Source organism: Aulonocara sp. 'chitande type north' Nkhata Bay, linkage group LG3, assembly GCF_057382095.1.
Source record: "Aulonocara sp. 'chitande type north' Nkhata Bay isolate Kocher_YH1m ecotype deep benthic linkage group LG3, A_spYH_male_GT1.1, whole genome shotgun sequence".
In the NCBI taxonomy this organism is placed as follows: Eukaryota; Metazoa; Chordata; class Actinopteri; order Cichliformes; family Cichlidae; genus Aulonocara; species Aulonocara sp. 'chitande type north' Nkhata Bay.
Window position 1 is genome coordinate 5,887,600 of NC_141346.1, and position 27,865 is coordinate 5,915,464.

Below are 27,865 nucleotides of genomic sequence, written 5' to 3' on the forward strand. Positions count from 1 at the left end.
GGCTCCAGCGTACCACACGGTGATGGAGGAGGTGAGGATGGACTCGATGATTGCAGTGTAGAATTGCATCATCGTCCGTGTTGGCAGGTTGAATTTCTTCAGCTGCCTCAGGAAGTACATCCTCTGCTGGGCTTTCTTAATGACGGAGGTGATGGTGGGCTCCCACTTCAGGTCCTGGGTGATGGTGGTACCCAGGAAGCAGAATGAGTCCACAGAGGTGATGGGGGTGTCAGTCAGGATGATGGGGGGGAGTGGAGCTGTGTGCTTCCTGAAGTCCACAATAATCTCCACTGTCTTCTGGGCATTCAGCACCAGGTTGTTGTGGCTGCACCAGGACACCAGACGTTCAACCTCCCTCCTGTAGGCAGACTCATCCCCGTCCGAGATGAGCCCAATAACGGTGGTGTCATCTGCAAACTTGATTAGCTTGACAGACTGGTGGGTGGAGGTGCAGCAGTTGGTGTACAGGGAGAAGAGCAGAGGAGAAAGAACACAGCCCTGAGGGGAGCCGGTGCTGATGGTCCGGGAGTCCGAGACATTCTTTCCCAGCCTCACATGCTGCTTCCTGTCCGTCAGGAAGTCAGTGATCCACCGGCAGATGGGATCAGGCACATTCATCTGGGAAAGCTTGACTTGGAGATGGTCTGGAAGGATGGTGTTGAAGGCAGAGCTGAAGTCCACAAACAGGATCCTGGCGTAGGTTCCTGGGGAGTCTCAATACGCGGACGAGCTCCCAAAATGTTGCGGATCAAATATTAAGAAGGGACACAGAAACAACACTGATCCAGGAGGGTTAGGTCAAACGATGATTTTTTTTTTTTTTTTTTTTTTTTTCTAAATGACATCAGAAACAGCAGTATGCGACATTACGTGATGGCAGAGCTTCAGTTCATCCTTTGTCATTTTTTTTTTTTTTTTTTTTTTTCAAACGATGATTTTAATGAATACACGCATGGAGAGAGGATCACTGTACGCAGACAGCATCGATCTCTGTCTAACAATGCACAAGCAGATGTTTTATACCATCAGGGTTTAAATTTAATGACGCCCCTTCAACGTCAAACAGATACAATACATACATAGGTTTCAAAACCACAAATGTTCCGTAAACGATTTTAACAAAGTTCAAAAGAGCATCTTCTTCGCCTCCGCGCCAGGTGCTTCCGGTGGCTCATCTCGCCCTCGCTTCTCCAAAACCTCGAGCCATGCTCTGCAACAAACTTAACAATTCTGCACGCACAAAAATGCAGTGACAAGCAAATATCTGAACTCTCACCTAGAACATAGCCTACCTACAGTGTATGCAGGTGTGTGTGTGCATATGTGTGTGTGTGTGTGTGTGTGTCCTGACCTCAATTGGCCCTCTGTGTCACCTCTCACCTCACCAGCTAACGCTCACAGTCAGACAGAGGCCACTCTCAAATGTGTAGCAGTTTACTAAAACTATATATATATATATATATATGCAATGTATTGAATAAATGCTGTAAATGAATGCCACTACTCAAAGCTTAATAAAAAGGATATAAATGAATAAAAGATAACAATGAATAACCTGGTTATTCAAATAGCATCATCCCACAGCTCCTCAAAGTAACTTACAGTTTCACTTTCACAAACACGCTCAAAAGCCTGCAGTTTCCTGTCTACTTTGCACAGAGTGTACTCAGAGTTAGGCCCTTCTTTTATAACCCAACAGAATCAGCACATACACATTTAAGATTATAACAAGCATTCAAAAGCATTTAAAATTATTGATTTCACTCAACAGTTTAAAGTGGTTATCACTGTACCTGTAATAAAGGCTAATTGGGTACCAATATGTTTAAACATCTGAATGCAATATCAATATTAATTATTAATGCAATGGTAATGATGATGATTATTAACAATAGCAGCAAAATATTTCTCTAATCCCCACAAGATGCTGCAGGATGAAGTGTAGATGGCGTCGTCTACAGACCTGTTGGCTCTGTATGCAAACTGCAGGGGTCCAGGAGGGGGGCCGTGAGGGTCTTGAGATGGGAGAGAACCAGGTGCTCAAATGACTTCATGACCACAGATGTTAGAGCCACGGGTCTGTAGTCATTTAGTCCAGTGATCCTTGGTTTCTTGGGGACAGGGATTATGGTAGAGGACTTGAAGCAGGCAGGCACATGACATGCCTGCAGTGAGGAGTTGAAAATGCCAGAAAACACTGGGGCCAGCTCGTTTTACAGTGTCTGAGGGTGGCAGGAGACACACCGTCTGGGCCGGGAGCTTTTCGAGCATTCAGACTCTTAAACTGCTTCCTCACACCTGCTTAATGAATATGAATCTGCTTCATGAATATGAAACAGATGTATATACTACAATATACAGTATATGTAAAGCACTGACCTGCAAAAAACAAAATAATCAGACAATAAGCACTAAGAAAAGTACATTTATCCTAACACACCTGAGACCTGACAACTTTTTTCCTGAAACCCGAGGATGTCCTAAAATGTACACCGTACTTGAGGCTAAGCAAGGGCGTATATTTGGCATGGACGGAAGGGACATGTCCCCACCAATATTCAGCGATTATTGAATTGTCCCCACCAATAATTTGATCTCTTCGAGTAAAGAAAATCAAACCCGATAGAAAGAAAAAAAAAACGATCTGTCAACGTCTCATTCACCCAGCGGTGCAGAAAGAGTTAAATTTCGTCCTCTACTGGAGTCCTACGTCATGTGAGAAATATGGCCAATGTGATTGGCTGTGCCTTTCAGGGAGCTCTGTTTAGTTTTAGCAGCGGCAAGCCTGCGCTGGGAGGAGGATGGCAGCAAAAAGGAAGATCCTGGATATAAGAAAGTATTTTTCAAAGAAACCTGTAAGTCACTTAAAGTCAAGTTCACTCATATAATGTGTCCGTCATAATAACGTTACAGGCTATGCTAGGCTTTGGCCCACATCAGTCTAAAAGTGTATGTAACCACAAATAACTAGTGATGGGCAGATGAAGCTTCATGAAGCACTGAAGCTTTTCATCCAATTGGTTCACCCCAGCGCAAAGCGTCTTGAAGCTTCATTTGCTCTAGCAGGACACCTACTGGACGTAAAAATATTAGTTGGCATGAATTTGAAGAGTGTGGCCTTTTGCACACAGCCTGTAAATGACAACAACAAAAGGAGTGTGTAAAACATGTATATTGTAGTGATGGCAGTATACTGTGTATATTTATACTGGCAGTATGGAAAATGATCATTTGGAAATGCTTAAAATGGAAATGATCATTTACTGTGAGGTGAGGTGTGGTTGGGGTGTGGACAGTGGTTGTGCTTTTGTAATGTTGAGGTATGGACAGCTACACACTGAGGCTTTGAGCCTCAGTCCTGCCCACATTTTATTCAGTAAAAACTAAATTTTCACAGCTTTTACGACCTTTTTAGTGGGGAGAACATAGCTAGGATTTAATGATTTAACAAATCTTTTGAATCCTTTGTCCTCCACAATGCTAAATGGCTGGGAGTCCTCAATCACCATGCTAACCAGGTCTTCATCTATTTGAGATTGTTCTCCTGAGGAAAGACAATAAAGACAAAGCACAGATATAAATAACCACCACTTCGAGAAGCTGGTCAGGGACTTCATCTGCTCTGCACTACCCGACTCACTGGACCCTCTACAGTTCGCATACCGCCACAACAGGTCCACTGATGATGCCATAGCCCTGACACTACACACTGCCCTGTCACACCTGGAGAAGAGAGACACGTATGTGAGAATGCTGTTTGTAGATTACAGCTCAGCATTCAATACCATCATTCCCTTGAAGCTGGACAGGAAACTGCAGGATCTAGGACTGAGCAGCCCCCTCTGCAGCTGGATCCTTAGCTTCCTGTCTGACAGACGCCAAGTGGTCAGTGTTAAGTGTAACACCTGCTTAGTATAGTAGGGTTAAACTTATAGACTAGATTCGAGAGGAGTAAAATAACTTTGAGAGAATTGAGTGTTGAACAGCCGGCAGATTTATTACAATGTTACAGTGGTGCAATAACCCAATGTAAACAGCATAGAAAATTAACAGAAAATCAACAGAGAAGAGCGCTCTTTTGAAAATAACAACAAAATAAAATAAAATAAGTAGTCTCTTTAGACCTGACTCCTGATGAGCAGGATATTGGGAGTTTAACTGTTTTCCAGAGAAACAATCCGTATCAAGTAAGCAGTTTTTGTTCTTGCTTATCTGAAATCCTGCGATTCGAAGTAATTCAGACTGTAGCTCTACTCCTGCATCCAGAACAGCTGGCCACACTGCTTTTGGATTCGCCAAGAGTTTTCACAGGGTCTGGCTCGCCATCCATATCCAGAACCACTTCAGATCCAGGATCACAAAAAACCAGTTGTGTAGCTTGTTAATTGCTCTCGGGTGTCTTGCTCCGTTTTGCCTAGCTTAATGCAGCAACGTGCTTTTTTGTTGCATTCACTGAACTACGGAAAATCAAAGTGTGTTCAAGGGGTGTCGGAAATAATAATACCAGGTAAAAACAAGAAAATACTAGTAACCATGTCTATAGGGGTTACATAAGGTTCAAGTATTGAGGAAGGAGAGTACAAACAACCAGGGTCCAGAAGATCTTGGTCAAACAATTGATTTTAATGAATACACGCGTGGGAAGAATAATCTGTACGCAGACAGGAATTAATCTTCGACTTAATCAAAGCATACACAGATTTTTATAGCATCAGGGTTTGAATTAACGACGCCCCTTCATACGTCACAGACAGAATATATACACACATCAAATCAAAACCACAATGACTTTTAACACAGTTTAAAAGAACGTTGTCTTCGTCTCGTCTGGAACACGAGCCCCACATCCTGCCAGACACTGTTCCTCTTTCCAGAGACAAACATGACCAACCTCTCACCTATAAATGAGTCTAACTAATGTGTGTGTCTGTATGTGTTGACCCTACATGCCCTCTCATCTCACCCGTTGCACTTCTGACCTTTTACCAGACCAGAGGCTCATCCTTATGTGTAATAACCTAACTGAAACTACATGTACTATGTTGAATAAATGTTTTAATCAAGAACCTCTACTAGCCTCCCTCCAAGAGCTTAATAAAAGAATATAAAAGTATAACAGACAATTTGAATAACCTAGTAATTCAAATAGCCTATTTTCCACCCTGATTTACGAATAAATTCTTTACAAATCCTACCATGTGGATTCATGGATTTTTTTTTCACATTCTGTCTCTCACAGTTGAAGTGTACCTCTGGTGCAAATTACTGACCTCTGTCATCATTTTAAGTGGGGGAACTTGCACAATCGGTGGCTGACTAAATACTTTTTTGCCCCACTGTATGATAGATGTTTGGAGGGAGCTACATCCCAAGGAAAGGGGCTATACGTTTTTCTGATACCCCCATAAAGTACACTCCAGGTTGGATTATTTTTTTATGTTTAACACTGATAGATATAGAATTCTCAGATGTAACCTAGGAGTAAAAGACATATCAGACCATGCAGGTGTTTATTTGTCTATACATCTGGAGACTGAAATAAAGCAGACTAGCTAGAAGTTGAATATGATCTTGTTAAATGATACCAAATGTATACAATTCGTAAGAAATTAGTATAAAAACTACTGTGAATTAAATGATAATCAAGAGGTGTCCCCAAGTGTTACATGGGATGCATCCAAAGCAGTAATGAGAGAAAAATTGATCATGTGGTCCTCGTACCAAAAGAAAGAGAAACAAATGCAAATTAATGAGTTGCTACTCAAATTAAAGAACTTAGAGACTAAACACGCCACTGTTAAAGACTCTCAAACACTGGAAGAGATAAAATTAACAAAACGGAGATTAAATGATATATATATGACAGACAAGAAGAAATAAAAGCTAGATTTGTTAAGCAAAAGTACTATGATTACGGTCCTAGGGCAAAGAAATTATTGGCCTGGAGAATTAAAAAACAGGAAGAAGAAAGAGGAATTTACAGTATAAAAGATGAAGAGAGCCAAAAAACGTGTTACACTGCCAAAGAAATACAAAACTCATTTGAAAACTATTATAAAAAATTATACACAGAGACACAAGGAGCTGACCCTCTAAACATTCAGAAATTTTTTCGCATTCTACCTAATATTGGACGGGAACAAAACAAAATACTTATGCAACAAATTACTAAACAAGAACTGGATAAAGCCATTACAAAAACAAAAACCAATAAGATGCCGGGTATGGACGGATTTACATCAGAATATTTTAAAACCTTTAGAGATTTATTATCACCGCTATTATTAAAATGTTTTAACTATGTGTTGGAGGGAAGGGAATCACCAGCACCTTGGAGACAGGCAATCATTTCAGTAATTCCAAAGATGGGCAAGGACAAAAAGGAATGTATTTCATATCGACCAATTTCAATTCTGAATATGGATTATAGTAGGGATGGGTACCGGTATCCGGTGCCATGATGGCAGCGGTTCTGAGATCAACGGTAGTAACCAGACCGAAAAGCAGCGCACATTTCGGTGCTTTATTTCGGTGCTTTTTTTTCCTGAGCTGTGATACACTTCTAGCCAATCATTTTACGTTTCCGAGGATAGTAGGCGGGTCCAGGTACATACGTTCTTTTAGAGCAGAGCTACAGATTAAAAATGCCGAAGCGGTCAAAAGTCTGGCTGTACTTCACAGCAAAATATGCAAACTCAGCAGCAACAAGTGCTTTAAGCTGATACTGTGCAAAGGAGGTAACACCAAGAATCCGATGAAACACCTGGTGACGCATAGCGGTTTTTTTTAAAAGCCGAGAAATGCGCCGTATTTGATAGCTTGCTGCGAGACCTCACACCGAGCACATCTACTGCGGGTGGGTTGCCTGTTATCGGACCCGGAGTTAGCAACATCCCCCAAAAACCCGAAGAGGAGAGTCCTGGCTCCTAGCCCTGCCAGTGTAGCAGAAATGATGACGGATGATGATGCAGCAGCAGCCGTTCTTCTCTGCGTGAGTAGCTTAATGTTGTTCGTGTGTAATTTACGTTGAGTAGGCTAACCACGTTATTACATTAATGCAGGTAAGGTGAACTAGCAAACATCATCATAGCTACATGCGGCTGTCTTCTTGTTTGATGGCAGATACTCCCTTCACCCTGGCCAAAAAGGCTAAAATGACCAAAGAAAAAGTGGAAAACAGCTAAACATGAGAGGTTTTTGGACAAAGTTTGTGTTTTTTCCATTGTTTAAGCACTGCTTCCAGCCAAGAGTGATACCATATATGCCCCATAGCTGCAGAAAAGGCTAACATTGTTATCTTTTTACAAAAAAACAGCTGAACATGAGAGGTTTTTGGACCAATTTTGTGTTCTCCATTCTTTAAGCACCGGTTTGAGCACCGTTTAAGCACCGGCACCGTTTCAAAAGTACCAGTTTGGCACCGGTATCGGATAAAACCTAAACGATACCCATCCCTAATTATAGATTATTCACCTCAATAATAGCGGGAAGGCTTAAAAATTAAATACCAGAAATTATTGATGAAGATCACACAGGATTTCTCAAAAACAGACAGATTCAATACAGTAAGACGTGCCTTACATTTAATAGATTATATGAATAAAACCCAAAGGGAATCGACTGCATTAAGTCTTGATGCAGAAAAGGCGTTTGACTCCGTCCGGTGGGATTACTTTTTTTTTGCTATGGAGAGGTTTGGTTTCGGAGACCCTTTTATTCAACTGATTAAAAACTTATACTATTTACCTTCAGCAAGAATAAAAATAAATGGGAGCTTAACTGGAGTAGTGGACTTGCAGAGAGGATGTCGGCAGGGATGTCCGCTTAGCCCAGCCCTGTTTGCTTTATTTATTGAACCACTGGCGCAAGCCATTAGGGAAGATGAACATTAAAGGGATATGGATACGGAATACGGAATATAAAACGGGTTTATATGCAGATGATATTTTGCTGACCCTCACAGACCCAGAAAGAAGCTTACCGAAGCTATGGTCAAAGATAGAAATGTTTGGAGAACATTTTGGATATAAAATAAATATTCAAAAAACACAGGTGATCACATACAATTATGTACCCACAATAAAGGTGGATCCTCAGAGGATCCACCTGTGCTTCCTCTCCTCTCTCCTCCACCTGTTACAGTGAGGGAACGTCCTCCATGATGGAGGAGCTGCTGGAAAGTGCTGAGAGTTTCCTCCAGAGTGAGACCTCTGTCACAGTTCAGAGGATCTACGGCAGCAGAGACCTTCATGGACACTAAAAGTCTCAAACACACAACAACAACATCACACTGACTCCACTCTGACATGACCAGTGTTGGGTAAGTTACTTTAAAAGGGTTTTAAAGTAACATTACTAGTTAATTCTATCAAAAGTAACTCTTACTTCAAGTTACTCATTACTTTGAAAGTAACTAGTTACTAGGGAAAGTAACTTTAGTTTTACTCAGAATTCTCTCATTAATGTGTTGCTTCCCTAACTGCATATCCAGCAAGGATGCCAGTCTTCTACCTTGCTTACATGTTAGCACTATCTTGCCACAAGTGCACGGTGCCACCTACCAACCGAAAGGAAAAAATAATGTGCATATTTCCACGAGAGAAACCCCACACCTGGACTGTGGTGGACTGCCGACATGATTCTACATCACAGCGTCATGTGCGCTTTTTCCGTCCAACACAGAAACTGCAGTCATGGTGCTTTGATTGTACTCTGAAATTTTGACTTCCAAGTAGGAAGATGCAGGTAACTCCAGACCAGAGATGGGCAGTAACACGTTATTTGTAACGCGTTACTGTAATCTGATTACTTTTTTCAAGTAACGAGTAAAGTAAGGGATTACTATTGCAAAAACGGTAATTAGATTACCGTTACTTTCCCGTAGGAACGCTGCGTTACTGCGTTACTAAAACCGTGATTTTTTTGCGAGAATGTCTCATGACAGTGATGTAAGCAAGTGCGACGTTCGTGACAACAGCTGTGTGCAGATCAACAATGGATCACATATGGAGTGCGGGAGAGAGTATGAGCGTGCAGCGTTTAAAGCGGGGAAGTACTGACCTTACTTTGAGTTTGATTCCATAAAAAGTGACAAAAACATTAGTGTCTGCTGTGCGTGGGAAGAAAACTTCTTTTTGCAGCGAAAAAAAACCTAAACTTCCAAGCAAGCACTGAGTAGCTACCACGTAATGGGAAACTCACAGAGAAACTCGCGGATTCTTCCACTGACCGCTGCGGCACACCTGCACCAGGGTAAACCTCCGCCTCCCCACTCCTGCTTTACAAGTGAAAATAGAGCAAAAGGACCGCTAGTCTTTGACTTTATTTATTTTCTGCTGTGTTTTACTTGCATCTGTTTGAAAGACTGAGTGTAAACACAAAAAATATTTTATTTTATGTGCTGGAATGTGCAGAAAATAGGTTTAAATGTTAAACTAATTTATTAAAGTCAGAGAATTTTGCATATAATTAAATTTTTGCTTGATGCATAAAGTTAAAAGATTAAAACTAATAAAACAAGTTTTAAAAAGAGACTTTTCCATTTGATTACATTTTGTAGGATGGATTATGTAGAAAAAGTAGAATTGGGCTGAAAGATCTATCGCTTTATCACCTATTCAGGTTGTAAATCGTGTTTTTAAAAAGTAACTAACTAACTAAGTAATTAATTTCTTTTGAAAATAAGTAATCAGTAAAGTAACTGGATTACTTTTTTGGAGAAGTAATCAGTAATTAGTTACTGATTACTTTTTTCAAGTAACTTGGCCAACACTGCTCCAGACTGCAGATGAGCTGCATACAGGGCTGGACTGTAAAAAATCAGCCCGGGCGATTATTGTACGATCTACTGTACAATATAAAGTCCCTTGAGGCAACTGTTGTTGTGGTTTGGCGCTATATAAATTGAATTGAATTGATTTGAACTGACTAGAGACCGGCCCACCAGGTATTATAGGAAAAATCATAAAGCCTTTGAATGAAAACAAACGCTGTTGTGACAGTGATGTACGCTGTCTTGCTGGTATATGTATCAATCTAATAAACTTAAACCTACACCATCCTCCCTATTCTGGTATTCTAAACAGTACTTAGCCGAAACCCAAAGACTGCTTGTTTGAGTTAACCTCCTGAACCACAACACATGGTGGAAACCTGAAATTAAGACAGAGAAGACTAGAGGGTGAGACATGATCATTATTGAATATTAAAAATAATAAACGACAGACTTAGTGATATTTTCATGAAATATTTATTTAGTCAAAGTCAAAGTCACCTTTATTGTCAATTCTGCCACATGTACAGGACATACAGAGAATAGAAACTACGTTACTCTCAATCCCTAGATAAAATAGCAAATGAACATTTAAATATAAGAGTGATTAAAAAATGCAGGTAAAATAATTAAAAAGTAAAAATTTAAATAAATACAATACAATTTTACATATAACAAGAAAGCTATACAATATACAATATAATGGGTAAATGACATTGGGTGTAAACCAGGCAGAGTAGTGCAAATAGGCAAATTTACCACGTCAATACACAGCATGGCAGGGAAAAATATTTTTTCTATCATGGCAACCTTTAAAAAGTGAAAGGAGACAGAAAGACAGGTGAGAAAGGATAGAAATTTTTTATGGCATTTTACATAGTACTGGTACAGAATCTAGAAAATGTGCGAAACATGGGCATCATATACAGTATATACTAGAGATGGCACGATACCACTTTTTTATATCCGATACCGATACCGATATCATAAATTTGGATATCTGCCGATACCGATATGAATCCGATATAGTGTTTTTTAATCAACAAAACTGTTTTTTTAAAATATCTTGCTGCATTTTGCAAGTCTGCAAGTTCATACTCAAGTTTAAAACAACAACTACACTAAAGCTATTCTGTTATACCTGTATACAAAAAAAATATTTCATAGTTCAGCAATACTGATCAATCTAATAAACTTAGACCTACACCATCCTCCCTATTCTGGTATTTTAAAGAGTACTTAGCGTAAATATTAAGCAACCTAACTAATAGGGTTCCAACTCCCAGCAACAACAAAAAGAAATAAATAAAAAATAAGGAACCACCCCTCACGCTCCACCTCATGATGCTTAATCGACGTAATCAACCTTAATTTGATGCAGTGTGAAAAAAAATGCACAGAAATCAATTATTTTTCAAGAAATATTAAATAGATTCAACATCTTTCTTCAACAAAATTGCAGACTGCACAGATGGTACCTTCCCAAAGGAAAAAGTACTATAGCTTACTAGGGTATATATTAGACTTAATAGTCACTATATACAGTAATTGACTTCTATTCATTTTACATCAAATTAAAACTTTGGGTGTCAGATAATTATTTATTAAAAGCTCGACATTTTAAATGAGAATAAGAAAGAAAAGTATGTCTTTGTGCCCCCTTTTCCCTGTTCATGCCCTATCGGCCCCCCTGGCTAAACTTTGCTAGATCCGCCCCTGCACAGTTACCAGCGTCAGCTACGTAGAAAAAGATCCTCGAGTAGAAAGTAATATTAAATAAATTCTAACAACAGCTTATCAAGCTTAAACGTGCTGCTGTTGTTCAGCCGCTGGTTTCCTCTTTCTGGTGCAAAGTGGGCCAAAAACAAACAAGAGACACGGACTCGCGACAGAAAAGCCGATCAGCTGATCATTTAAGCAGTTTCACGATTGAAGTAGCAGCCGGAGAGCGAGAGGCAGTCGCTTGTTAAGCTTAACGTGGGAATGCTTTACAAACATTCAGAGATGGACTTACACACTTGCTTTACTTCTCTCGGGGATAACTTTGTCGGAGATGAAATGCCAGGTTGCTAGCGAAGCTCCACATGCTATCCAGACCACCGACAGGTCCCGCATGCCACAGCCGCTCTATCACGTGATGCATACTGCTCCGACTGCTAACGTTCTGAGGTGAGTTACGGCGTGTTGCAAGTTTTGCGAGGTGCTTTCGTGATATTTAATGGATCGGATTACATTTTTTATTTTTCTCCGATATCCGATCCAGTAATTTAGGTCAGTATCGGACCGATACCGATACGTAATATCGGATCGGTCCATCTCTAGTATATACTTCTAAAGAAGTTATGATGAGACCCTGATGGGACAACGGATGGATTTCTATACATTTTACATCAGATGAAAACGTTTGTTGTAAGAATAAGATAATTATTTGTTAAAACAGAGATATTTTAAATGAGAATAAGAAAGAAAAGTATTTCTTTGTGCCCCCTTTTCCCTGTTAAAGCCCTACCTGGCCCCCCAGGCAAAACTTTGCTAGACCCGCCCCTGCACAGTTACCAGCTGTCAGCTACTTCTGACAGCTGGTGTTATTTATCTCTCAGAAAGAGTTCATAACTTCCCTTTAATTTATTCATGTCACCTAAAAGATAAACCTGTTTCTCCATCACGACATCCGCTGGTTTCTTCTTTCTGGCGCAAAGTGGGCAATAAACAAGCAAGAGAAAAAAGCAGATCAGCTGATCATTGATCAGTTTCATGATTGAAGTAGCAACAGGAGAGGGAGGGGAGAGAAGAAGAAACAGCTGTGCAGCGTAAACACAGAATAACTCCAGCTTTGTGTCTCTCTCCCCCCCATTCTAGCTGAAGTACGGGACAAACTGTGTTCCATTTCACCTGAATACAAAACGCATAATATTTTCTCTGAATACGAGACGATTCTGTTTTTTACAGGACGGTTGGCAACTCTAATAATTAACCTTATGAACAAAATAAAGTTCAACATCAGTGACATCATAGCACCACCCAGCTGTATAGAAACTCCGTCATGCTAGCTAGTACCCAGTACAAAAAAGTCAGCATAGCGAAAACAAACTGCACCTAAACTTGGTTTATATCTGACCCAGATAGACTGCAGGTCATAACTTCTTACCTGAAGTTCAGTTCACCTGACACTCGGACCGGCGGCCGCCTCGGGGCTCTCCTCCTGCCTCACTTTTCCCTCATACACCTGCTGGTCTCCACCACTTGCTAATGTTAATGAATCTGTGGAAGCTCTGCCATAGCCACCACCAAACAACTGAGTTATTTTTACACACCTGCCAGCATCTGGCCAATCCACAACCTCTCATTGTTTATACCGTTACAAAAAAACCCCCAAAAAAAGTAAAAACAAAACATCGGCCCCACCAAGTCCAGCTATGGCTGCATATGTGTTTAGTAGTAATTTATTTTTGCAGCTAGCAAAACAACCATTATCATCATACTGGAATCCGGACTTCTCTGACGAGGCTAACTGTCATGATCAACGAGGTGAGCCGTGTGGAACTTTTTAAAGGACCCAAGATGCAGGCACAAGGGATGTGAGTGGGCTTTTATTGAGGAGGAATACAAACAGAAAAGGCAAAGGTGTGGACAGAAACTAAGCACAACCTAAACTGGAGAAAGCTAACAAAACAGACCTGAAATGGAGACGCAGGTAGATGACACAGACTGAAGCAGGGAATGAACCGGCAACAGGCAGGAGAACACACACTACTTAAATATACACAGCAGCAATCAAGGAATTTGAGACAGGACGGGAACATACCTGGGAGAAATGAGATGAGAGCTGATGGGACAGGGGAAACGTAAAGTGAACACACTCACATGAGACAGAGACCTTCAGAATAAAACAGGGAACTCAGACACAGAGAACCAGACAAGACACTGAAATTAGACAAATTCACAAGCAGACAGTGTGAAACCATAGACAGAGGGAACACAGAAGTGGGAGCAGTCATAGAACATAGAACAAAAACCCTAAAAAATAGAAAACCTTAACAAAAGATATAACAGAATAAACAAGAACATAGAATAATATAAAGAAACACAAAAGACTGAGTCATCAGACTCAGGACCATGACACTAACCAGAACACTGTTTGCTCGAGTGTGACGTCATTCCCAGGTCCATGTTCCGATTTCCAAGGTGATCCCAACGCAACACACGTAGTAACAAATAACGACCCTTTCTAAATCCCAGTAACGATTAACGCATACCTGATTTTGGCATAATAACTAGTTACTGTGCTCGTTACCACAATAATAACGTAGTTACTGTAACGCGTTACTTAATAACGCGTTAGTCCCAACACTGGACATTAGTGATCAATAATCAAAGAACACACAGATCAAACTGATTGATCAGCCATCAGAGGAGTCGGATCAATGGAGCTGCTTCTGTTCCTGATGTCCCCTGTTTGATCCTGGACCTGAACTCTCCCTGCAGAGGAGACACAAGACAGTCAGAGACACACACACACACACACACACACACACACACACACACACACACATACACACACACACACACACACACACACACACACACACACACACCTCTGACTTTGAGCAGCACTGTTTTTCCTCTGATCCAGATGTTCTTCCTGTAGACGCCACATCTGTATTCTCCACTGTCTCCATCTGTGGGCTGTTTCAGGGTCAGACTGAGGTCTCCAGTTTTCAGCAGGTCTTCATTCATCTTCGTTCGGTCTCTGTAAACCTGGTGCTGTTCTTCAGGCTGGTCAGAGCCGTTCTCATACACGTGAAGCTTGTGGTATGAACTCACATCCCACCACTCCACTTTAGCATCTTCAGGCAGGTTTTGTGTGGTGTTGAAGGGCAGCTGGACAGACTCCGCCCCCTCCTCCACCTCCACCTGACACACTGAGAGGACAACAAACACAACATGAGCTGTACAAAGTGTGATTGGTGTTCAGAGCAGCATCATGTGACTCTTGTTCTGCACTAAATGAAGCGATGGAGTGGCGCCTCCTTCAGGCAGAGAAACAGCTCATGGAGAGAAATAATTATTAGAGCAAAAACAAGAGTGGAGCTGCAAATAAGGCCGAGAGGAACGCTGCAGAAAACTGTTCATGTGTGAATTCATCACTTCATAGATTTCTTTGAGCACTAAAATCAGAGCTGCTTCTATTTCTAATATGACAGCTGTACATTAGAGCTGCAACACTTTAAATGTGAGCCATAAAAACATGATACTCTCAGTTTCTAATCTGTCATCGATCAGCTGGAAATCCAGCATGTCAAACAGACAGGCAGCAGATTAGGACCAAACACAAACACATGGAGACTTTTTCTTCACAGCAGTTGCAGGTAAACTGCAGCAACAATGCGACTCAGACAGTTTCTCTGTAACTGCAGGGCTTCCTGCGCTGCTGTTAGTCAGACACGGATCAACAGGTTGTGGATAGAAAGCAGATTCCTTCAGCAGAGGATCCATATCACACGTGAAGCATGTCGTCGGGAAACAATCAGTGAAAATGGGACACTTTGAGCCTCAAACTCTGAACATGACCTGCTGCAGACCAGCTGATGTGTTCAGTTACCATGGTGAGGAATTTCACAATAAAGGAGGCGTGCGCTCTGTCTTTTCCCGGCCCGACGCTCTGGGACATTTTAGACAAGTTTCGTATGGCGTTATTTTTTTGTGCCACTATTCTGAGCGCACGTAAAAATAAAAATTGCAGGTGCAAGTGTTGCATTTTGAGAAGAAGTTTATTTTGAATGAAGAAAGGCTAAATTTGAGTGAACAAAATTCATTGCTGCGTGCAAAAAATTTGCCATTATCCATATACACACACAATAGTGGCGGAGGAACACCAAGTGGCGATTTGTTTTTCACCCACTTTGCACCAGAAAGAACATCAGATGATAATAGAAAGTAACATGAAATAAATTCTAACAACAGCGTATAAAGCTTAAACATCCTGCTGTTGTTTAGCGCAACATCCACTGGTTTCTTCTTTCTGGCGTAAAGTGGGCGATAAACAAAGAAGAGAGACAGGACTTGTGGCAGAAAAGCCAATCAGCTGATCATTGATCAGTTTCATGATTGAAGTGGCAACAGAAGAGGGAGGGGGAGAGAATGAGAGAAGAGGCAGCTGTGCAGCGTAAAGACACAGAATAACCCCAGCTTTGTGCCTACTTGCCTGGTATGCCCAATAGCCAGTCCAGCTATTCGGTCAGCTGGTGGGTAACAGGCATCTCCGAAAAAGTTAGACCACTTTTGCAAATATGTGATGTCTTGATAAATCGAGCAGATATTTGAAGTTTACACAGCACCATTCTCGCATGAAATTATCTTAAAAATTTATTTTGTGACCCAGAAAGAGTAATATTTCAAACTCCGCCACTCTGTGTTCCGCCGCCACTGCCTCGTTTGAGTTTTGGACGAAATGGATTCTGGGATATTGCATTTCGTCATTTCGAGCTGATTGGAGACCAAAACAGCCAATCAGATTTTTTTGCATCCGAGTCTGTGATTGGTTGGTTTTGTCACACAAATATAACGATGTACGCGCACGGGCAGCACATTGCGCAAATGCAAAAACTGAGCCAGAGGGGCTGCTATTTTGTGTGTATATGGATAGTAGCAAACACTGAAATATATTTTTTGCACGCAGCAATGAACTTGTCGACTCATATCTAGCTATTCTTCGCTCAAAACAAATTTCTTTTCAAAATGCAACACTTGCACCTGCAAATTCTTTTTATGTGCACTCAAATTTTTTTCTTACGTGCACTCAGAATAGTGCCACAAAAATAACGTCATAGTTTCCAGGCTGAATACAATCCCGTCCGGAGGCTGACAGCATCCTTATCCACATGGGCACAAACCAGATTCCAAACAGCACACTTACTTCCTCAAACTGGATTTGTGTGTGACTGAGCAAGCAAAAGAACGGGTGAATTCTATTGCACTAGGTGCTAGGTTTCCTTCCCCTTTTTAGTGAGAAGGGGGAGGAGCTGAGGGGAAGCTGGGATCAGCTGAGACCAGAGCTGTCCAGACTGGGGACTGTCACAACAAATGAAAACTCAAAATAAACATGACATCTGGCAATAAAGAACTGTGTGTGTGTATGTATGTGAAGTGCATCTCACAAGTGGTGCCGAATCCCTGTCTGCGTGGGGATATCTGACCCACATGCTGCGCCGCCCGCCCAGCCTTTGCAGTTCCTGGCGCAAATGATGGCAGAGATGGCGAAGATGAGCCAAGACAAGGCGGCTGCCCAGCGTGATCACCTTGCAAAGCTGCAGGAGCAGGCAGACCGACAGACCCAGGTTCTGGAGCGGCTGATTGGAGCCGCTGCGCCGCCGAAGGCCCCTCCACTATTGGTGGCGATTAGAAATGAGCATTGCCGCCCCTGAGCCACGGAGAGCTGCATAGACGCTAGGGCAGGAGTGCTGGAAGTGCGGGCAACCAGGAAACCTGAGTTCCGTGTCGGCGGTGCCCCAGCACCCTCTCGTGGTCCAGGAGGGACGTACAGCATTCCGGTAAGGACTCGAGGGGGTATACGCCATGCTTTGGTGGACACAGGCTGTACGCAGACCCTCGTGCACCAAAGCTTAGTTCGCCTAGGGGCATTGCTGGAGGCAGAATGGGTGGAGGTGAAGTGTGTTCATGGTGATATTCACAGGTATCCTATAGTTCCGCTGTTATTAAAATATAAGGGCAAAATGCACAGAGTGAAGGCTGCGGTTAGTTAGCTCCTGTCGCATCCGCTAATTCTGGGCACAACACAAATTACCCGGGGTTTCATCATCTGTTAGGGCAGTACGCGGGGATGCGATAATGACCTTTAGTAGCGTGTAGTGTCTGCGCGGCGATCACCGCAATAAGCGGTGATCGCACTTTAGAACAGCACACAGCAACACTACATATGAGCGGGCGTAGGGAGGTTTGAGGTCTTCACTCACCCCGGTTCTGTTAGCCGTCAGGGCTGGGGGGCTGGGAGGAGGTGCTGCCTGTCAGACTGGGGTCTGGGATGCGGGGCCTCCCCGCTACTGCAGATAAGGAGGTGGTCCGCTTGCCTCCACCCCAGAGACAAGGGTTACATGTCCTGGGTCTAGGTGCGGCTTGCCCCTCTGAGGGCGGGGGTACCTGGACCTGGGATATAGAGTATGTTTGGGGAGTGCGACTGTCTGTGCAGTGTCTATTTGTGTCTGTCTACATGTTGGGTGAGTGCCGAGTATTTGGTGGTGCATACGGGGTGGGAATGCATGTCTGTGTCCGCGTGTGCCTGTTCGTCTGTGTCTATATGTCAGGTTGGGTCTTAGACTCAACCTCTCTGGGTACATCTCAGGCCCTCTAAAGTACGGAGGCCTATCTCCCCTCACCACACTCCCTGCCGGTGGTTGATGCCCTCAGACGTTGGTGTGTTGGTGGTCCTTGTCGTCTGGGGCTGGGCGCTCATGTATGTACCGGCTCACTCCTGGTGGCTGATTGGCGTGGCCGGGCGCCTGTGGCCCGGCTGGGCTCCTTCCGGGGAGTGGGATGCCCTCAGGCCTCTGGCCTCTGGGCCTGAAGCTCAGTCCTCTCTGCCACAGCTGGCTGCCGGCAGAGCCCGCGGGCACGCCACTGCAACCCCCTCTGGCCTCTGCTCCATAGCTGTGGGGTGACCTCTCCTTTGGGGCTCTCCTCAGCTCTTCCCAGGAGGGTGGCACGGTTCCCCCCCCTTTGGTGGTCCTCCTCGGGTCCTTGTACTCTGGGGCCTCTGGATATCTGGGGCCTGGATCTCCTCCATACCTGCTTCATACCCTGGTGGACGGGGCTATGGCTCCCCACACTCCCTAGCAGATCGTTACATGGAGAAACCTTCGGAATACAAGCATGCTGATCCACACAGGTGTACACCCGGGTGTTCACAGACGTGGACTACACCTTTCTTGGCTGCTGCCTCAAAGCACATTGTGCGCTGTCTATCTTGCGTGCTGCACAATATCGTTTATTATTTAATATCTACTGTTATCTACTGCTAGCTAGTTTATTGTGATGGTGCTGTTTTTTTTATTATGTTGCTCTTTGTTGTTTGCTTTCTCTTGTTTTTTTCTCCATACAGGTGATCCAGGTGTTTTGTTTGGTTTTGTTTTTTTTGTTTTTTTTGTTTTTTTCTTTCTCTCCCCCCCCCCCCCCCCTTCTCACCGTCTCTTCTCCCCTTTGGTTTTCTTTCTCTCCCTCTCTTCCTTTCATTCTTTCCCCCTGTCCTATCCCCCAGTCATGTCTGTCCCGTTTGTAGCAACTAAAAATAAAATAAATACATAATTATAATAAAGGTCAATCAAATGGACCAATATGGCAAGGCCATGATGATCCACTTGGTAAAATAAATCCGCTTGGCATCTTTCTTGGCCTTAAGACAACAATTCTGATGGCTAAAGATCCAAACGGGACACAAAAAAAAAAGTCCATGATTCGTAAGTTCATTAACGACAATGAACGCAATTGGGATCGCTGGCTAGACCCCTATTATTTGCAGTACGGGAGGTGCCCCAGGCCTTCACGGGATTTTCTCCCTTTGAACTGCTGTTCAGCAGGAACCCACGTGGGGTGCTCGACCTGATTAAAGAAAGCTGGTAGGAAGGTCCAAGCCCCGCCAAGAATGAGATTCGGTATGTGTTGGACCTGAGAGCAAAACTCCACACTTTGGGGAGGTTGTCACGGGAGAACTTGCTCCAGGCTCAGCAGCGTCAGTACTGCCTGTATGTCAGAGGGGCTAGACTGAGGCAATTTTCACCGGGAGACAAACTGCTTGTATTACTCCCTTCTTCCAGCTCAAAGTTGCCAAAGTGGCAAGGACCCTTTGTGGTCACACGGCAAATTGGGTACATTGACTATGAGGTCGCTCGGTCAGACAGGGGAGGAGCGCCGCAGATTTATCTCCTCAATCTCCTTAAAGCGTGGAGAAAAGCTGAAACTGCTTCTCTGGTGAGCCCGGTTAAGGAGAGAGATGATTTGGCGCCGGAGATACCAAATTCCATCATCTCCACCTCCCTCCCTTGTGATGACCATCTCACACAGGCCCAGAGAGCGGACGTTGTCGCGTTACAACAGCGGTTTGCAGATGTGTTCCCCCCTGACCGGCCGAACGTCTCTCATTGAGCATCATTTTGAAACACAGCCCGGCGTGACGGTGCGTTCACGGCCCTACAGGCTTGCTGAGGATAAATGGCAAATTATGCAGAGGGAATTGGCTGAAATGCTGAAAATGGGAGTGATAGAAGTTGCACAGCGCCTGGTGTAGCCCCATAGTTCTTGTGGTGAAGAAGGATGGGTCTGTACAGTTCTCTGTCGAATGAAGTGTCAAGCTTTGATGCTTATCCCACGCCCCGGGACGACGAGCTCCTGGATTGGTTGTGCATGGCCCGTTTTTTCACAACACTGGATTTAACCAAGGGCTACTGGTAGATTCTCTTGTCTGCCGAGTCCAAGGAAAAACCGGCCTTCTCCACTCCGTACGGTTTGTAACAATTCATTACGCTTCCGTTCGGCTTGTTCAGAGCTCCTGCCACCTTTCAGCACCTCATGGACCACAGCGACACCTGGGCGGAGCATGTGCAGCGGGTGGCCGCGGTCCTGGAGTCCCTGAGAAGGGCGCGGCTCACGGCCAACCCGAAGAAGTGTAGTAGGTAGTAGGTTCGGCCGGACAGCTCCCCAGGGGTGTGGTCCCGTGCGTGGCTGCAGGGGAGGAGTGGTGCCTGGAGAGGCAGATGAGAACACAGCTGATGGAGTTTGGGCTGATGACGGTTTCCTTCCCCTTTTTAGTGAGACGGGTGAGGAGCAGACGGGAAGCTGGGATCAGCTGAGACCGGAGCTGTCCAGACTGTGGACTGTCACAACAAATGAAAACTCAAAATAAATGTGGCATCTGGCAATAAAGAACTGTGTGTGTGTGTGTGTGTGTGTGTGTGTGTGTGTGTGTGTACGTATGTGGAGTGCATCTCACAGTTACCCTGCCTGGGGGGAACACTAAAGTCTCAGTTAAGATCTTGAGAGACACTGGCGCTGTCAACTCTTGTGCTGTGGGGTCCATTATCCTGTTTTCTGATGAGACTGCTACTGGGGATAATATCCTTATGCGAGGAATGGGAATGATGTTAGTTCCGGTTCCAGTGCATAGGTTGAATATTGAGTGTGATTTGGTGCATGGTGAGGTTTTAGTGGGGGTTAGGCCTGCATTGCCAGTGGAAGGTGTGGAAATCATTTTGGGTAATGATTTGGATGGTGGTCGTGTGTGGGGAAAGGTGTCATCAGCACCAGCAGTCACGGATTCACCTTCCAGGTTAGATCAGTTGGATAGTGCCAGCAGTTGTCACTTCTCTTACCCAGCCTCTTCTGTTACAAGGGCAATGAGTAAAGGTGAGTCTAAAGAAGTTGATGTTGAGGATCAAGCTGCTTTACTGACTTTGCCTGATTCACCTTTGGATGTGCCCCACAGTGAGGTGCACAGAGAGCCGACCCATCCTTGAAACGGCAGTTTGAGTCTGTGTTGTCAGCTCCGGAGGTGAAAAGTGTGGCTAGTGGCTATTTTTGCAGGATGGTATTCTGGTGATGAAGTGGGTGCCCCATGCATAGGAATTTGTGGGGGGTCCAGTGTTTCAGGTAATAATTCCATCAGTCAGGTGTTGAACCTAGCTCATGATAGGTCAGGGCACTTTTTTTGGCCATATTTGAAGAAGGATGTATCATTACACATTAGAAACTGTTGGGAAACTGGTAAGCCGAATCAGGTTGTTAAACCTGCTTCACTGTAGTCGATTCCAGCTGTTAGTCAGCCTTTTAAGTACTTACTTATTGATTGTGTTGGGCCTTTGATGCGTGCCAAGTCTGGTAGTCAATATCTTTTGTCACCAATATCCAGCAGCATATCCCTTGCATACAATTACAGCTAAGTTGGTGGTGAAGGCCTTGACATAGTTTATTTCTGTGTTTGGCATACCTAAGGTCATCCAGAGCGACCAGGGATCAAATTTCTCTTCCCGTTTGATTGCCCAAGTGTTAAAAATGTTGGGGGTCAAACATAATCAGTCATCGGCCTATCATGCCCAGAGTCAAGGTGCTCTTGAACATTTTCACCTGACACTCAAGTCCCTTCTGTGTGCACATTGTATTGAGCTGGGGGTTGACTGGGAAGAGGGGCTTCCCTGGTTGCATGAGAGGTGGTCCAGGAAAGTACTGGGTTTAGCCCAAATGAATTAGTGTTTGGCCACACTGAGGGGCCAACTATCTGTGTTTAAGGATGGGTGGATAAAAACAGACCCACCCATAAATTTGATTGGCTATGTGAATGGCTTTAGACACAGGTTATATGTTGCAGGTGAGCTGGCAAGAGGCACGTTGGCAGTGTTGCAGGCAAAAATGAAAGAGAGGTACGATCGTCACGCTAAAGTGCATGAGTTTAGCCCTGGTGACAAAGTTTTGGCTCTCTGTCCGTTGGTGAGTTCTCCTTTTCAGGCTAAGTTTTCCGGTCCTTTTGCAGTTGCCAAACGTGTTTTGGACCAGAACTATTTGATTTCAACTCCTGGTCAACGGAAGCCAGCAAAGTTATTCGATGTTGTGTGGACCAAGTTGGTGCAGCCAAGTATGTCAGCAAGTTTGATCTGCTGAAAGGCTATTGGCAGGTTCCCCTGTCAAAAACAGCGCAGAAAATGGCAACATTTATTATTCCATCAGGGCTGTACTCTTATAAAGTAATGCCGTTTGGATTTAGGAATGCACCAGCCACATTTCAGCATCTTATGAATCATGTCATGGCTAGGTTGGCAGGTTGTGCTGTATATTTAGATCACTTGGTGGTCTACAGTGACTCTTGGGTTTCTCATATGCAGAGAGTTAGGGCTCTGTTTGACTGTTTGACAGAGGCAAACCTCATAGAAAATCTTTTCAAAATGTGATTTTCATTGGGCTACTGTAACTTACCTGGGTCGGTTGGTTGGGCAAGGGTGTGTCGCTCCGGTGCAGGCTAAAGTGATGGCAGTCCAGCATTTTCCACAACCTTCTACAAAGAAGGAATTGATGAGGTTTCTGGGAATGGTAGGGTATTATTGTGGTTTTTGTAAAAACTTTTCTACTGTGGTTGTACCACTCACCAACTTGTTAAAGACGAAAGTCCCATTTGTGGGGTCAACGGATTGCCCAGACCTTTGATGGTATTAAGTCCCTTTTGTGTTCAGCACCTGTGCAGGCTGCACCAAGATTTGACCACCTTTTTGTTTTGCAGGTGGATGCAAGTTATGTGGGGGCTGTCCTGTTGCAAGCAGATGAACAGGGGGTTGATTGAGAAAGCCCTGTCTTTGATTTAGGCTCTGCAGGATTTTTTTGTCTATGTGGACGCTGCTGTAAAGCCTATAGTAGTTTATACAGACCACAACCCACTGACTTTCTTGCATTTGTTGCGGTGCCCTAATCAGAGGCTGATTAGGTGGTCACTGTTTCTGCAGTCCTATGTTTTGGATGTCCGACACATTAAAGGCTGCGATAATGTAGTTGCAGATGCACTGTCTCGAGATCCAATTCCCAAACGCCTTCGATGCATGTTTCCTGCGGGGGAACACAGCGGGTCTGTGTGCCGTGCTGGAATGGTAGCGCTGTGCAGCGCTTCGGATTACTCCTGACCCCCCCACCCAACCCTGTGGTTTGTCATGTCTTTCACAATGTTGTGCTGTGGACATTTATGTGCTTTTTGTGCAGAGGAGTTTTTTTATTTCCTGTTCTCATGCTGTCCTACCATGGAAGCACAGCATGAGTAGAGGTCTCTTTTTTTCCTCTTATACTTTCCCATTGTAGTGTACATTTCAGTGTTTTTCTGTAACGCTACCGATCTCCGACTTGTATCCCCATGTGATGTCTGTGTTGTGTGTGTAAGGTCGGGTGGGGTCCCATTTCACTGCAGGGCAACCTGTATGTGGCGAATAAAGCTTTGATTGATTGATTGATTGACTGAATAGTGTAGTGTACCACTGGTCTATAAAGCTCTGAATGGTTTAGGATCAAAATATATCAGTGACCTCCTGACCCAGTATGAACCTTCCATATCCCTCAGGTCATCTGGATCTGGTTTTTTATCAGTTCCCAGAGTCAGAACCAGACATGGAAAAGCTGCATTCAGCTTTTATGCTCCATATATCTGGAACAAACTCCCAGAAAGCCTCAGATCAGCTGAAACAGTTTATTTAAATCCAGGTTGAAGACTCACCTGTTCTCAGCTGCATTTGAATAAAACACCAAATCCACACTTTTAAGCTTAAATTTCAAAACTTACCTTATAACTACTGATTTTATCTACTGTTCTGATTTTATCTACTGTTTTTTTAGCAATTTTAAATAATGCTTTTTATTTGTTTTTGTTTTTTAATGTCTCTGTAAAGTACTTTGAATCACCTTGTTGTTGAATTGTGCTATATAAATAAACTTGCCTTGCCTTGCCTTACCATGAGGGAGATTATGTATTGTACTCATAGGGTTTTGACATCTTTTTTCAGGGAACGGAGATCCAGTGGAGGACTCCGGTCTTATGGAAGGGGGAGGTGACGACCCACTGCGCCCTGCCTTCCTTTTGGCTTATTTGTGTCTTGTTTGCAGGCGTTGGAGAGGCGGAGTTCCCGTTTACAATCAGTGACACTGCCAACACCTGGGCCAGTGTGCCAGGGCTCTATATAAAAAGCCTTTAGGGCATAGTTGTTTTTTGGCTCATTCCCCTGAGACACCATGTTGGACTCTGGTTGCGTTTGGTTTGGCTTTTGCCTTTAACGCCATTACATGTACCATTATTACTACCATCCATTACCTCACACTACTGATGGTCAGAGATGGGCAGTAACATGTTACAAGTAACGCGATTACTTTTTTCAAGTGACGAGTAAAGTAAGGGATTACTATTGCAAAAAAGGTAATTAGATTACTGTTGCTTTTCTGTAAGCACGCTGCGTTACTACGTTACTACTGATTTCATTTGTTTTGAGTGTCTCATGATGATGACGTAGGTGAGTGCGACGTTCATGGCAACAGCTGTGTGCAGGTAAAAAATGGATAATATAACAAGTGCGGGAGAGAGTATGACCGTGCAGCTTTTAAAGTGTGGAAGTACTGACCTAATTTTGAGATTGATTCCATAAAAAGTGACAAAAACATTAGCGTCCGCTGTTCACTAGTTGGGAAGAAAACTTCATTTTACAGCGAAAGAAAACCCCCTAAACTCCTGAGCAAGCACTGAGTAACCTGCCACGGGAAATTCACAGAGAAACTCCCGGATCCTCCCACTGACACGACTGCTGCGGCACAGCTGAACAGGTGGAAATAGAGCAACAGGACTGCTGAGTCTTTGATTGTATTTATTTTCTGCTATGTTTTACTTGTATCTCTTTGAAAGAGTGAATAGGTTTAATTGAACACATTTCTTCCAGTCAGAGAATATTGCATATAATTAAATTTTTGCTTGATGCATAAAGTTAAAAGATTAAAGTTAATAAAACTACTTTTAAAAATAAACTTTTTCATTTGATTACATTTTATATGATGGATTATGCACAAAAAGTAGAATTGGTCTGAAAGATCTATTGCTTTATTACCTATTCTAGTTGTAAATCATGTTTTTAAAAAGTAACTAAGTAACTAATTACTTTTGAAAATAAGTTTTGGGATTTTGGGAAGTAATCACTAATCAGTTACTGATGACTTTTTTCAAGTGACCAACACTGCTGATGGTACTGACTACACATACCACAGTTTGCTTTTTGACAGTAGGTTTTCTTTTCTGTTTTGTTTGTTGTTTGTTTATTTATTATATTTGTTGTCATGACCATGCGGCCCGGTTCGTGAAAGTGTGGCTGTGAAACAAGCCCACCGTAGTGTTCTTCTGTCTTCGGCCCACTCCCATCTGTGGCCATGGATTGGGCCGTTTGGGCGGGCTGCTCGGCCTCCATGCCTGGCTCTGACTCCCTCAGCCTGGGCTTTAGAGACAACTTTAATGTTTTCTGGGGCAGGAGGTATCTTTCTGGAGCAGATGGGCTCCACTTCAACCAATCAGGAGCCAATCCTCTCTGCTAACATATCATATGGAGTCCAGTGTGCAGGAAACACTCCATCACATACCTGTCCACATCTGCCCACACCTGCTGACCGCTCCATCACTGACTGACATCCCACAGGTCCTAGTCCCTATCATCTCAGTTAGACTCTAAACAATCCAGTCATAATAACTAACAGGACAGTTTGTGCAAGGTGGAGAAAATCTGCTGTATCATCCCATTGATGAAGCATTCAGCTCCACCTGCTGCTCAATCTTCTGCTCCAAGGATCTTATGTGTGATCACATGATCTAAGCTGCTGATTTTAAGATCCATGTTGATGATCTTACTCACTCATTTGCCACAGAGTTCCTCATTACATTAAATTCATGTTGTTAAATTCAGCGTGTTGTTGGCCTACATATAACTGTGGGCTTCAGTATGAACTCCAGGCTTTGAGCTGATGAGGTTCTATCTGATCAATTATGGATTCTGTTTGAGATCATTTTCATAAGTCATCAGGCAAAAGAAGCTGTGTCAGTACCCTGACGCTCTTTTCATGAGGAAACGGGAGAAACATTTTCATCAGTGTTTCCTACCACCACTGGTATTCCTCCTCCCTCACACACACAGACACTCTGAATGATCTGAACCACATAAACCTTTCCCAATGAAGCTGAAGATCCCGTTGAGACTTTTTAAAATAAACTGAAATGATGAAAATTTATATTATTCCCAAACATCAAATGTCAGACTATGCATAAAACAAATTACCTCAAATAAATAAAATAAATAAAACCATAAAGTAACTATAAATATCACTGACTTTTACCACGGTGATGGAGCCACAGAGAATACCACCATGGCCAGTAAAGATGAGGCAGAACCAGGTAGCTCCAAACAGACGTACCGGTCAAAACAATTCGAGGACCTTGTTCCTAAACGAGGGGCTACCTCTGTAGCATGGACATGGTTTGGTTATGACAAGTCTGACATGGACCAGAAAACTGTACTATGCAAATTATGCCGCAAACCGGTCCCCACCACAGACTCAAACGCGGCAAACCTCTTCTACCACCCACGCAAGAATCACCTGAAAGAGTATGCAGAGAGTTTATGGATGAGAAGCAAAAAAGAGCCATCAGGTGCTCAAAATAAACCTTAGACTCAAACTTTAGAACAGCATGACATGTAAAACTGCAAAGAAAATAGCGGCTGAGAAAACACATGTCTAAAACTTTATAGCAGGGGTCTCAAACTCAAATGAGCCGCGGGCCACTGCACCGTCATCTCATTGGACGTTAGTGTTCAAGTAGTATTTCCTAAAATGTTGTGTTTTGGGTTTTTTTGTTTTTTTTTATTTCAAATATTGTATAACAAGAGAAAACTGCAAACGTGAACACATTTTTTTTCTCACTCCTAACTAAGTGAAGCCTTTCATTGAACTACCAAATAAACAAATTGGTACTCTCTTTCTGGCAGAACTTCTGCTATAACTTTGTTCGCATTTAACAAAATAAAAATGCAAACAAAAGAGTACACAGTTTTTGACTGTGAGCAAAAATTTTTATTTTGTTTGTACTCTCTTGTTACCTCGGCCAGTTCCGTGGTTCCGAACCGTAGTAAAGACACCTCTGGCTAATACGTCGGGTTCCGTGTTGGGCTCGTAGCTGAGAACTAGCTTTACTATCTGTGTCAGCTCTGCTAGCGAGAGACAGAGAGAGGCGTTGAAAGTGTACAGTCGAGTCTTAACAGCTTACTTACAACTGGGCTCATCAGGCACTCTTTTTGGTTGCAGTGGTTATTATTATATTTACATGCTTCCATCTCCCGTTTCTGGTCGGGGACAGCTCGCACTTTTCAACTCCCCTTTTTCTCCCTCCCTCGGGCTCACACACACACACACAATGGAAGGGGCAGTGCCACACATTCTCCGTGCAGCACGGACTACACTGCCCATGAGGCTACATACTTAAAAGCCTATGCCTGTAAAACTCTGCTCATATTGCTTTCATATTAAATATATTTTTGAACA

At 43.3% G+C, this 27,865-nt stretch overlaps 2 protein-coding genes across 3 annotated transcripts in view; both read right to left on the minus strand.

The window, feature by feature from the left end:
- LOC147333652 (NACHT, LRR and PYD domains-containing protein 3-like) overlaps window positions 1-18,932 on the minus strand; it is a 131,052-nt gene extending 112,120 nt beyond the window's left edge. Inside the window, exon 1 of the mRNA XM_086268315.1 lies at window positions 18,166-18,932. The gene's annotated coding sequence lies outside the window, so the exon portion shown is untranslated. The remainder of the gene's footprint in view (window positions 1-18,165) is intronic.
- The window catches only part of LOC147333651 (uncharacterized), a 157,108-nt gene that overhangs the window by 116,078 nt on the left and 13,165 nt on the right, over window positions 1-27,865 (minus strand). Inside the window, exons 7-8 of one of the 2 annotated variants that reach the window (XM_086268426.1) lie at window positions 14,368-14,694; window positions 10,242-14,251 (exon numbers count right to left, since the gene is read on the minus strand). In XM_086268426.1, coding sequence (XP_086124552.1) covers window positions 14,160-14,251; window positions 14,368-14,694 — 419 coding nt within the window. In that variant the 3' untranslated portion in view covers window positions 10,242-14,159. Of the gene's footprint in view, window positions 1-10,241; window positions 14,252-14,367; window positions 14,695-27,865 lie in introns of those variants that run through there. The other variant, XM_086268417.1, reaches the window with a different exon arrangement.